This window comes from Colletotrichum chrysophilum, assembly GCF_026319265.1.
Source record: "Colletotrichum chrysophilum strain AFK26 chromosome Unknown scaffold_33, whole genome shotgun sequence".
In the NCBI taxonomy this organism is placed as follows: domain Eukaryota; kingdom Fungi; phylum Ascomycota; class Sordariomycetes; order Glomerellales; family Glomerellaceae; genus Colletotrichum; species Colletotrichum chrysophilum.
The window spans coordinates 114866-127842 of record NW_026517320.1 but is presented as its reverse complement, the minus strand read 5'-3'; the positions used below and the strand labels follow the sequence as shown (position 1 = coordinate 127842).

The 12977-nt window shown below is 57.4% G+C and overlaps 3 protein-coding genes across 3 annotated transcripts; 2 read left to right on the top strand and 1 right to left on the bottom strand.

Moving 5' to 3' along the window:
* Positions 1–552: 552 nt before the first annotated feature.
* Positions 553–2504, top strand: COL26b_005102 (uncharacterized protein; the record flags this gene model as incomplete). The annotated part of the gene is made up of 2 exons (XM_053177958.1): positions 553–606; positions 927–2504. 2 exons carry the CDS (start codon positions 553–555, stop codon positions 2502–2504), a joined length of 1632 nt encoding a protein of 543 aa, XP_053038078.1.
* A 3479-nt stretch (positions 2505–5983) lies between these two features.
* On the top strand, positions 5984–8965 carry COL26b_005101 (uncharacterized protein; the record flags this gene model as incomplete). Its single annotated transcript, XM_053177957.1, has 2 exons — positions 5984–6279; positions 6331–8965. 2 exons carry the CDS (start codon positions 5984–5986, stop codon positions 8963–8965), a joined length of 2931 nt encoding a protein of 976 aa, XP_053038077.1.
* A 2270-nt stretch (positions 8966–11235) lies between these two features.
* On the bottom strand, positions 11236–12918 carry COL26b_005100 (uncharacterized protein; the record flags this gene model as incomplete). Its single annotated transcript, XM_053177956.1, has 1 exon — positions 11236–12918. The coding sequence occupies one exon, from the start codon at positions 12916–12918 to the stop codon at positions 11236–11238; it is 1683 nt and encodes a 560-aa protein (XP_053038076.1).
* Positions 12919–12977: the final 59 nt, after the last annotated feature.

The following is a 12977-nucleotide window of genomic DNA, read 5'->3' as shown; positions in this document are numbered from 1 at the left end:
CCTTGCCTATTCCGAAGGCCGTTGCTCCTGTCTCAATTGAACACAGGTCGGTGGGCTGGAACTCTGCACTTTGGGCTGGACTGACTGGCTGGAGTCTTCCGTGAAGTCATGGATCATCACTACCAGTACCGACCTAGCCTTGGGACTGGGAGGGAGGGCCTGCTCCCCACGGTACCTCAGTCCACTCAATAATGGCCCATCTCAGGTGGGAGTTGAGGTGTTTCCAGTCGTTGGTCATGTACCAGTGTACCTTTCTTTCTCCTTCTGTCTCTGCCTCGTTCTCTCAAGTACCGACCCCCAAACTCCAAACGGCTGGACCAAGGCTTTTACCCCCAACCCCGAGCTTCGTTCCGAGCTTGCTCTGTTTCTGTCGCTCCTCGTTGCTGATCTCGATGTCTTGTCGGCGGCTGGTGTGTAAGTGATGCAAGTGCTGCGCTTCTGCAACTACTTCTTCTTCTTCTTCTTCTACTCCTCCTGCTGCAACTCAACTGCGGCATCGTTTCCCTCTCCATACTAGTAAAGCTCCATCCGTCATGCACCTCAGCAGATGCAATGCAGGTCCCGCCCACCAACAGCACAACACGACGCAACACGACACCACCACAGGTACGAACGAGCACAGGCATACCCTACACGGTACGCTCTTCCTTCGCGAGTACCTTAGTTAGGCGCAGCGCACGCAGGCAGACCCAGTTGTTGGAGAAGCCGTACCCAGTCACCCAGTCCCAGTCCCAGTCCCAGTGGCATTGGCATTGGTACCGCGCCAGGAACACCATGGCCACGGCTCCCGCATTCTCGCTCAACCCCTTCGCTCGTTCCTGCATTAAGACATTGCATGCCCTCGTTGTTTCTCAATTCAATTTCATTCTTGATCTCACTTGCATTCCGCCATCCTGCCTTTGTATCGCTGCTAAATATCTCCACAGTACTTTAGCTCCCTCGAAAGACTTCACTTCGCCAGCCTCGCACCGGCTCCCCCTCAAACACCAAACTTCCTCGACCCCTTCCTGGACCGCCCGGAGACCAGCCCCAACCCGCAGACCCAGACCATCAAGCAGCGCCGCAAGGCACGACAAGCCAGGCTTGCCTCCGACCAAGTCTCCGACCGCGTCAAGAGACGCAACTCTCGCCGGTCCCGCGTCACCTCCACCGGCGCCTCGTCTGTCTACGTCCGCCTTCCCGACAAGATCAGAAAGAGGCACATCATCACCGAAGAGCAGCTCGCCTCGGGCCTGAACCGCAGGCACGACATCATTCTCGACCCGGCTGATGAGGCCGTCTACAAGGTCCGAAGGAGAGCGTCAAGCGTCGTAGGACAAGACGAACTGTGGAGCCCGACCTTGTCGGTCCGACCCCAGACTATGGAGTCCCAGCCGAGCCAGAGGGAGATGCCAAAGAAGGCCAAGCCTGTTCGGCCGGAACAGAAGAAGAAGCAGCTGCCGGAGAAGATCCTGCCGACGTCTCCAACTTCACCAAAGAACAAGCGGGATTCTTTCTACGACAGCTTCCGTTGGCTGGAAGAGGATGACGACTTGGATCTGCGCCTGCACCTTGATGACTACCACCAGAACCTACAAGAGGAGGCGCCAGCCCCGAAACAGCGCAGGCCGTCGTTTCGCAGGCACTTGTCTATATCCAAGATACCTTTCGGCCGTACCTCGCTCAACATGAACCGGCCTGGCACAACGCAAGGCGTTACGAGCAACCCTGGCTCTCCGATTTTTGGTAACGCCCCGAGTAGCCCCCAAGCCACTTCCCCGGGCCATGGTCGCCGCAGATCCCGCGCCCTGTCTCTCATCACACCGAAACATAGTCCGCAAGACACCGTGGCGGCATTTGACCCCGAGGCCGCACATTACCAAGATCCCGAGGCCCGTCTAAAGCTTCGTGCGTATCTCGCATCACCGCAAAGGTTTGACGAGGTCATTGAGTTTGGGTTCCCGTCCAGGGAAGCCATGTCTCCAGAGGCGGCAAGGAACAGCAAGGACCCCAAGAGCAGACGCTCAAAGGCAGTACCGGCAGACGAGTCGGACAACCTCCGCACTTTCCTTGCGGACGATAGGTCGTCGATATACAGTGAGGATGGTTCTCTCGACTCGGATTCCCCCAAGACGCCTCAGACACTGGAAAATGCTACCGCCCTCCGGCCGCCACCGCCATTGAAGGGCGACAGGGCGTATTCCCCTCAGCCGTCGAACAACGAGTACGCAGCAGCCGAGACGAGGGAGATGACGTTACGCATGACACTCACTCGACCCGACCTGCGGGCTCACGACGACCAGATCTACGGCTGGCAGGCAAAATGCTGCCCTCCCGCGCCCGGCAGGAAATCCCAGTCGAACGCATTGCGAGACGACTTTGCCGCGCCTGCGTTTGCCCGGGATGGGACGTCAAAAGAAAGCATTGAACGTCAGTTCGCGGCCATGGACCAGTGGAACGCTCAGACCAATGACCGCGGCGTCATGAAGCGTTTCTGGAACAAGGTCCGGCGTGGACAAGCATAACGCTGCGGTATGGGATGCTTGACTTGCTGCAGCCCATGCTCAGACCCTTTAATTCGAACCGCAAATTTTACGACGCCCGTTAGACTCCAACAGCGAGATTGCAAGACTCGACGTAATGACACTAGCAGCACTGTTTCTTATACCCCCAAATCAAATATGTATACATATTTATTTTCGTAGTGTCTATTATCTCCCTTTTGTTTTCCATATTCTCTCAAGAGCGATTTTCGTGTGTGCGGGAGGGGCTTCACAGCCAGGAGTTGGAAGACGGTGATAGCGAGATGCATAAGGGGGGGAGGAGTTACTGTAGGGAGATGGGAACTGCCGCGGTTTCCGCCTGTCACTTTTTTATTTCATCACACGCACAGAGTGATGGACCCGTCCAGAGAGGCGGATCATTGCTCAAAGGGGAGAAGGATAAGATGGGTTGCAGCGTAGCATTTGTCAACGGCGTCGCTCACAGGCGTCCGCCCCCTCTCACAAAAAACAGAAGAAGAATTTAACTCCCACCTGTGCCGCCGCGACACGTTTTTTTGGTGTCTGATTCGTATGTGACATGCAGGAGACGTGAACGTGTCCGTGGGAGAGTTTGGGCTGCGTTGCATTCCGTGCTTGTCACAGGAGAGAATCGTTCGAGGTGCAGCGTGTCAGCGTTTTGGGCGCAGGCAGGTAGGTAGGTAGGTGAGTGTGCAAGCGCTGCGAGGGCGGTAAGCAGATTACAACGCGAGGATCATGGCGTCGGACGGGCGATGGATCGTCGCAGGATTGGGCGCGACGGCATGGGTGGTGGTGCTGGCATGGGCGAGAGAGTGTGTGCGAAGATGAACCCAGGAACCTGGTTGATAGCTCCCTCGGCGTTAAGCCACTCGGACGTCGTGCTGTGTGTGTGAAACAGATATTATCTCCTACTTCTGCTGTCCGTTGTGCTGGGGAGGATGACATCGGCATATTTTGGATAAACGGCGGTCTGTGGGTATGGGATGTGAGTAAGGTGTAATGGTGATGTGATACGATGAGACGGGGGGGCATTGGGATGTGATGGAATGGGAATTGGGATGGGATGGGATGGACCCCTGGATCTGTTGCTTGTTGCGGGCAGTGAAATCTAACGGTACCTAGTTTCTGGTTGCGGTTCTTGCGCTCGGGGCTGCTGGCTGGGCTTTTCATGTTTGGTGTTGGTTCACGTCACGGTTAGGGAATGAGGGGGCGGGGACGGGGGGGGGGTTTGCCTTCTTCTTCTTCTTCTTCTTCTTCTTCTTCTTAGGGAAAGAGTAGGTAGCCTGCCTGGCTTGTTCTGGATGAGGTCTGATCATCATGGACGGGCTTTATTGGGAAGCCAGACGATGGTTCTTCTTTGGTAGTGGTATTTCCATTCCCGGCGGGTGGGGGGGAGATGATTTGGAGCGTGGTTCGGAAGGGTCGTCTTCCGTGGGTTAGTTATCGGGGTTCAATTTGGGGTGCGGGTTCATTTTAGGGGTTGGTTTCGTTTCGTGAGGTTGGTTAGTGTCCCGGCACTTTTTTGGGGGGGGACGTCGAGGGGTTTCCTTGCCTGTGGCTAGAACGCTTGAGAAGGAAGGCAGGATGCTTCTTTTTTTGTGATGGGAAACGGGCGCTGGGGGGGAGTTTGGACTGGCTGCGCCCGATGTTCAGATGATTTGAGCGCGATTACATTGTCATGAGGCGGTGTGGTTTTTGTTCTTGCTTGCAGGGACGGTTGGAGATGCACAGTCTTTTTGTGAGGTATTGGGGAGGAAGGGGAGCTTGGACGTGCCGAGACTTGTTGCTTGGTTTACCTTACAATGCCACGTGCGCCTTGGTAAATTCTTGCCCTTACTCCCCCTGGTTCCCGGCAGGTTTCGTTTCGGAGTGCTTTATTTTATCTCCGCGGGAAGGATTTTGTGCAAAACGAAACATTCTGGGTTGGTGAAACCGGGGTTTTCCGGGGAAGGTTGGTGAGTTGGGGTGGTATCGACGGTGACTTTGCGGTTGCATTTCGTTGGGTGGGGAAGGGGATTGGGATTAAGCTTGATGGACGGATTCTCGCCTGATTCTTGCGTCGCAGCAGATTGTCAATTGTCAACTTGTCAGTCCAGAAACTGAACCATGTGGCATGAGCTTTGGCAGTGTGGAGCTCGTCATTCGGGCGTGTTGGCCATGTGAACAGGCGCCGGGCAAGATTGCGGTGGATGCTCTTTGGTGTTTGTCAATGATGAAATTTGACGATCACTGTTTGCGCCTCTTTTTTTGAGGGGGAAGGGACGGATTCGGACCGGATCGGCGGACACGGCACCTTGAGTGTTCGGTAGTGAACTGAGACTTGGGGCGGCAGTGGAGAGCCGGTGCTGGTGGGAGCCGAGACAGGTCGGAGGAGGCAGTTCGGGCCGAAGGGTGATGATGACGCCCGGATTTGGGTGGCTTGAAGCCACGAGAGGTTTGTTTCTGGCTTGCGTCCATTACCGTCAAGGTCGGGAATCTAAGCGCAACGACGATCATCCGCGTCCGGTGGTGAGTTTCCGGGAGTGGGGCCGGACCGGCGCCGGGGGTTGTATCCACTGCCTTATTGGGAAACCGCAGCTTCGTCGTTACGGTCTCAAAGCATCTCTAGCACCGTATATTCTATGGTCGTGAGGCGTGGGGAGTGAGGTACGCTGCTCAGAAGCTGTAGGCTACATAAAGCAGATGCTGGGCCAAGCCTGCGAGCGATATGAGGTCAGTCTGTGGAGGCATCTCAGGATCAATTGGCCGTACAACCGCGCCTCAGGGTTTTCGCTCTGTAGTGCATCTGCGACAGTTTGAGCCTGGTTCACAATGCACCGGCTGTGTCTTGTGTGTATTGTCCAGATAAATTTGTTCTCTGAATGCTCTCTGGCCTGACGAGACTGACATGATCCTGTCCACTGGTGCTTTTCACCACGCACTACGCTCAGCTACTGGAACTCATCCGTTAATAAATAGTGACAGAAAAAATGGAATCCTAGAGGCAAAGATCCAAATAACGCTGCATTGCAATACGCTTTTCAATGCAGTCACGTGATAGCGCGCTTGTGGAACCGGGTGGGTCCCAGGTGGCCAAACGTCACGGCCAGAAATTTTGGCGCATGGTGCTCTGAGATCCCGAGGAATCATGGTGAGGGCCGCCACTCATCACAATTTGTTCACAACATCGCTAAAATTTTGCCAGAGATGTTGTCCAGGTTGAGTCGGCCGTCTGGCCGCTTTCAGAGTCTCACGGCCAGGACGCCGGTTTCCTGGGTGGTCACCGGCTCTAGCTTTCAAGAGACCCACGTCAGCCCAGCGAGAGTGAGTTCCCCGGTGAAGGCTTTTATATCGTGAATCACTTTACTGATGAGCAAACTAAGTCACGTGGCGGAGACCGGGGATTCACGAATGTGAGAGGTGGCAGGGGACGCGGCAGGGGAGGACGAGGAGGAGGCGCAATGAGACCCCGGGTCGCATCCCACGACCTTTCGGCCGAGGAAATGGAAAGGATTCGTGAACAGTCCGATATCAGGGACCGTCTCCGAGCCTGGGAGTCTGAGAACCACATCCCCGCCAAGCGTCTACTGTCAGATCTCCCGACCAGAGACATCCCGCTGTCCAACTACTTGACCAGGCCTGACATGCTTCCGGGTTCGACGGAGGCGATCAACGGCCAGTACACCGATTTGAACGACAACAAAAGCCAGGCGAATCGCGCTCTGTATGACGGTGATGAGCTGGAGGACCTGAGAGGGTCTACGTCGGCGCTTGTGGCCGGTGATCTGGTGGAGACGAGGTGAGATTTCAAGATCCATGACAGCACAACGACTTTGCTAACAAGACGCAGGTACGGATCAGGACGCTTGCCAATCCTGGCCATCTGTCTCGGCGATCACCACGGCCTGAAATACTTCTACATGAGCACGGGCGAGGTCGTCCCCGAGCAGAACATCCCCACGCTCTTCACTCTCACCAACTTCATCAACCCCGCCAGCTTCCGCCACATTACAGACATCATCCCCCCGAAGCCAGTCTCTAACCCACGCAACGTGCTCTCCCACCGCAAAAACGAAGACGCTCTCGCGACCGCTGCCCGTCTGCAGGAGGCCCTGACAACCTTCCGCGCCAACTCCGTCTCCTTTTACCAGGCCCACGACAAGCTCGACCACGCCAGTAGCTTTCTCGCGCTCCCCGACAAGCCGGACTACTTGAGCCTTGAGGAAATCGCAGAGAAGCTACTCCCCGAATTCCTCAAGGTCAAGGACAAGTTCCCCCCGCACGCCCTGTACGCCGTGCACTGCGCCCTACAGCGCGACGAGTGGGGCTTCCGGCCCCTGAACCTCCGATGGCACCGGCGCAACTACATCTACGAGGTGCGGCCTGACTCCGACGCGCGCATCCTGCGCAGGACGGAGATCCAGGTCCGCGAGCTGATCGAGGGCGCGGCGCTGCGCGAGAAGCCCGCCGAGTCCCTGACCCTCCTGAAGCAGAACAGCCTCGGCCAGTTCATCCTCAAGGCGCGGGGCGTCATCGAGGCCAGTCGGAAGAGGAGAGAGTGGACGCCGCACGGCATGATCGGGCCCAGCGAGAAGGAGGCGGACAAGGTCATGATGTGGAGCAACCGGGACCTGGACTACATCCGGTTCATGGAGCTCTGGGCGTGCCACCGCATCGTGCCCAAGGCGTCGCAGCTTGAGACCCTCGGGTCCACGATCCTGCGCCTGACAAATTGCTACACACAAGACGAATGGCTCGCCCACTGGACCGCCTTCACCTTCCTCCAAGAGATCGGCTGGATCCCGCCGTGGGATATTCCGGCCCGCTACGAGTATCGCTTCCCCGATACGAAAGTCCACAGAGGCACCCCGATACAGATGCCCCTCGTCGACGTCAATGCCTCCCTCAGGCCGGACATCGCCGCCGGGAGCAGACGGGACTGGGGAGACACGACCGTCTTCTGCGTCGACGCCGAGTCGACGACAGACGTCGACGACGGCTTCTCCGTCGAATCGACTGACACGCCCGGCGTATACTGGATCCACGTCCACATCGCCGACCCGGCCTCGACCATCGACCCCCACTCCGACGTCGCCCGCCGCCTCCAGCAAGCACCTTCGAGTCTCTACCTCCCCGGCTTCCCGAACAAAATGCTCCCCCGCGACCTCGAGCAGCAATTCTCGCTCGACCCGGGCCAGCCCACCCTGACCTTCAGCGCAAAGGTCAACGACCGGGGCCAGATCCTCGACCACAAGGTCGAGCCCGGCATCATCAAAAACGTCCTCCATGTCCCCAAAAACGAAGTCGCCGCAGTCCTGCCCGGCCTCCTCACCCAGCAACCCTCCACAACCCCCTTCTCCGTCGGAACCCCGCCGCCCCCCTCTCCACCAACCAAACAAATCACCAAAGCCTCCGCCCTCTCCCAAACCGACAGAGACAACCTCCTCCTCCTCAACCGCCTCTGCAAAGCCCTCAAACACCAGCGCGAAAAGAAGGGCCAGCTGCCCCCCTTCCAAGCCCGCTTCAACTCCCCCGAGGTCTCCCTCGCGCCCACCTCCGCCTACGGCGACCCGCAGATCCCCGGCTCCTCCATCATCTGGGTTGGCGACCCCTTCATCCGCTTCTCCGACCACGCCACCACCGAAGCCGACCGCCTCGTCGAGCGCCTCATGCACACCACCGGCGAAGTCGCCGCCCGCTTCTGCGCCGAGCGCAAGATCCCCATCCCCTACAGCACGCAGCCCGAAGCCATCCGCAACAAGTCCGCGCTCGCCGCCTTCCGCAGGACGCAACTCGACCCCCTCACCCTCAAGGGCAAGCCCATCCCCGTCGAGACCCTCCACGCGCTCTTCGCCCTCGTCGGCACCTCCGAGCTCGCCATCGACCCGGCGCCCTTCTACTCCGTCGGCCTCGACGCCTACGCAAAGTCCTCCAGCCCGCTCCGCCGCTACGCAGACCTCGTCGTCCACTGGCAGATCCACGCCGCCCTCGCCCGCGAGCGCGCCACGCAGTCCTCCCTCGCCGGCACCGACTGCGCCGAGGCCGACTTCCTCCCGTGGAGGCGGAGCACCCTCGCCCCCGCGCTGCCGATGCTGCAGGCGCAGCAGCGCCAGATCAAGCAGGTCGACAACAAGGACGGCCCGACGCAGTGGATCGCGCAGGCGCTGCTGCGCGCGTGGCGCTTCGGCGAGGCGCCGCTCCCCGCGACCTTCACGTTTGTGGTGGACGGGCTGTACGCGTTCGGCCTGCGCGGGCGCCTGGCGAGCTTTTTTAACCTCTCGGCGTCGATTGACCTCGCGCAGCTGAGCGGGTTCGCGAAGATGGCGGAGATCAAGGTTGATGATTTGATTGAGGTGGAGATTAGGGATATTAATGTCGTGACGACGCAGATTTCGGTGCAGCCGTTGAGGAGGTTGGTGTCGGCCCCGGCGCAGAAGCAGCCTGGGGTGACGGGGCCGGGTGTCGCTGCCCGTGTGGCTGTATGATGAGAAGAAGTTTGTAAATGAGAGGCAGTTAATGACCTCGTGTAAGATCATGTTTATAGCATAGACTCCCAAAACGTGTGTACAAGATAGATACGAGGCAGGAACGGACTTGCCTCAGGAACGACTCAATTATACCACTTTGATTCAAATTTTAAAATTGGCGCGTAAAATTTGGTGAGCTATTTGTATGAAGCCAACCGGGAAGAATGAGGACATTTGTTGCAGCGTGTCAAGGGAGGAAAGACAGCTCATCGATCCGGTAAAGATGGTAATGGGTGTAGAAGAGAACGTTTGCCTGCTGGAAAATGAGCAGTTGTCGGTTGGATATCCAGCTTAGAGGTCTACGGCTCTTCTACTTTGGCCATGAAGGCTGCATGATTCTGCGATGGCCTAATATGTATGACCTGCTCTGAGCTGGTTTTGGAGAAAAAGTACGCAAGGGTTGGACTGCTTTCAAGCGGCGTAGTAGCGTGAGAGCTCCCTGATCAGCGAACATCTCACGGCCAAGAAGGAAGGTATGTCATCATACCAAATGCTGGTGAGAATTCTGGGGATATAAAAGGGGGCATACTTTGTGAGTCAAGATCTGAATGAAGAAAGAACAGGCAATCGACATGTTCTCTGGGGGCGTTTTTTTTGAGATCACATCTTCAAGGTTTACATCAAGCATTGTGGCTGAATCCAAAGGTTCAAGGTCTTCTGAAATGTTCAGATTCGGATGTATTCGTCAAATAACCCAGTAGCGAGGATGACAGACGGAAAGGAAGCGTAGTCTGCAGACTTGATCGACGTTGGCGGACTAAGAACCTCTGCTTCACCATTTGCCCGTTTCACAAGTTACTACTGGAGCTATTGGCGTATGACCTGACGACGGTCCCATTTCTCTTGCTTGGCAACAAATACATCCCAGACCTAGCCGCTACTGCCTCATGTGTGAGTCGTAAGTTTAGCTGAGGCAGTACGCGGAGCATGCCATCCATGTAACACAGATCATGTCATCATGTAGAAAGATCGAGGAATTACTTAAGAAGAGACATTTCAAGTTTTAACCAGATCAGACAATCTTCTGAGCCTGGTGAGATTGCTCTTCCGTTCATCAGCATCCAACCTCTGCTACAGGACTTTGGTATCCCTGGTCGACGCTTGCAGTCCTGTAACACCTCCCTTCTCTTCGTCCACAGTGTGTTTGCATATTTGCTTGAGGACCAATCGGAGAAGACGAAGCCAAACGTAGAGTATCAATGAGTCCAACAAAGTGAAGCCCCAAGGACTCTTCCTCACTTGCTGCTTGACTTACTGGTGGGATGACCGGGTTGCCGGTTACATTCAAAATCATCAGGACTATGCAGATATCAAGATCAATTTGGTGAAAAAGTCTTATCGTCAGTTCCAGTGTTTACCTTATATCCATCCGGCAAGAGACTGAATCAAGACTTGAGCGTGATGACTAGAGGACGGCGCAAGGGAGCCTACTGCGGCAATTTATTGGAACTTGTTGATTTGCGGTAGAACTACCGTCTTCTTAACTCGAATCCTGAGAGACGGGTTGATTCTCCGTTCGTGTGATGGCACAGCCGGAGAATGACGCGCTGGGCCATCCTCAAACACATGCCGAGTCTCGTACGGACTATGGATCCAAGGCCTAGATAGAAAACGGTGGAAGAGCTTGACGTAACAGCATCTCAGCATACATCGTCGGCCCGATGTTGTTATCGTTCAACAACCCGAGAGATCGCATCCCGCTTCTTAGTCGTTGTGTTCGAACTAAATGCAAAAAGTTTGTCCCTATAAATGTACGGCCATCAGCAGCTTCGTCATCATCTCTGGGGCATATAAACGCCAGTTGACCTCTTTATGCTGTACCTCAAAATGCAAGGTCTGTTGTTCCAGGGCAGGGCCTTGTCATAACGAGATTCTATATGCTTTTCGTCTAATAGGCGGCTTGAAGACCCTTGCTATCTTCTCATCGCAAGGCTTGCTTCTACGTATTCCTCATGGATAACAAGCTGACGGCGCAAGTGCGGGACGACGAGCTTGACTCGGCTCCTCATACCGCCTCCTTTCCCTGACAGAGGAGATTCGACCACCACATTGAACCTTGGAAGACACCCATAAACATCCAGTCTCACAACAACCAACATTTGCCATAAAACTGAAAAGTGGTATTTTGCGTACACTATATAGTAGTACAATAGGACATATCTATCCATCATCCCCTGCCCCATATTACTCACTCACCCTACTCTACAACATCACACACGCACACCTCTTCACGCCTTCACATCCTCACCCTCATCCTCCATCGGCGGGGCATCCTTCACGAGATCCTCCCTCGCCTTGGGAACCTCCTTCCTGCCCGTAACAAGCTCAATGCCAATCAACCCAGCCAACATTCCACACAAATGGCTCGTCAGGTCGACCGTCTGCTTGCCCCTCCGGAACAGCGCGGCGATATGCACACCCAGGAGCACCGCCAGGAAACCCAATCCCTGCGGCCCGTTCATCGGGTCCGGCGGGAAGCCCAAGATCTTGAACGTATCGAAGCGGTGCATCCAAAAGTACGCCGTCGCTGTGCCGAACACCGCGCCCGACGCGCCGACCGTCGACACCGTCAGGATGCCGCGCAGCGTGTAGATGGTCAGGCTGCCGAGCAGGCCCAGCGCGCCGGAGGCCATGTATATCGCCAGGAAATTCGCGCGGCCGATCTCGTCGTGCAGCGCGGTGCCGACGAACCACAGGCCGACCATGTTGGTCGCCAGATGGCTCAGCGATGCGTGCGAGAAGTTGGCCGTCAGCATCGTCACGGCGCGCGGCATGCCGTGCACCATGATGAAGTAGCGGTTGAGGAAGCCCCACAGCGGCGGGACGTGCCAGGCGGCGTAGACGAGGGCGTTGAGGCCGATGAGGAAGCCGACGGTCGCGGTGGAGGCCGAGACCTCGGGGTACAGCCGCTCGGTGTCGTGGGGCGGGGAGTAGACCATGGCGGCGGCGGCGAGGGCGCCGACGAGGAGCGCGACGACGGCGTAGGAGGGCAGCAGGCGCTCGAAGAGGGTGAGCTCCGGCGGGGCGTCGAGGTTCGAGGTGAGTTGGCCCTGCTCCTGCCACTTTTGCATGCGCGGGCTCATGGGCGGCCGCTTGATGGGGACCGTGGCGACGGCGCCGCCGGGCACGGGCGGGGGGAGGCCCTTCTCTGCGGCCTCGCGCGCGAGGCGGGCTTCTTCCTCGCGGGCTTTGGCCTGGTTCTTGGCGCGGATGGCGTCCATAACGCTGTAGCCGTACACCGGATCCGGTTTGACCTCCTCGGGAGCGTTGTCCTTGTCGCTGTTTCTGAGAGATGTCTTGGCCGAGTCGGTGTCGGCGGCGGCGTCGCCGTCGGCCTTTTCGGCGATTTCCTCCTCCAGCTGCGCGAGCTCGTCCTCGGCGCGCAGGCCGGCGTTGAGGATCTCGTCGACGGGGACGTTGTCGCGGAGGTACTTGAGGGCGGCGGCGCGCTGCTCGGGGCGGAAGGAGGCGGTGTTCACGGTGAAGATCGGGTCGTCGAGGGTTCCGGCGACGCGGCGGCCGTGGAGGATTCTGAGCAGGCGGTTGGCGGGGTTGGGCTTGAATGCGGGGCCGAAGACGGCCTTGACCTCGGCGGCTGTGAGGTCCTTCTCGCGGAAGGGGAGGCCGGTCTTGTCTCTGTAGTCTGCGGGGAGGTCTTCGTATTCGCGGATGATTGTGGATTTGGCGGACGAGGAGGAGGAGGCGTAGCGGAGTTGCGTCGCCCTCGCTGCGGGCGAGGGCCATAGGTTACGATGGATTGGTGACCATGATGACCTTGTGACGCGGGGGGCGGAGAACGTCGAGAGAAGTCGCAGCGGAGAGTTCGAGCTGTTGGCGGCTGCACGACGGCATGTTGCGCGCAGGCCGAGGCCGAGGAGGGATCGCGCGGGGAGGATGAGTGAGGTATTCATGGCTCCTGGGAGCCCCGTTCGGGCCAGTCGTTGCAGCGCACTGGGGAGATTGTTCACTC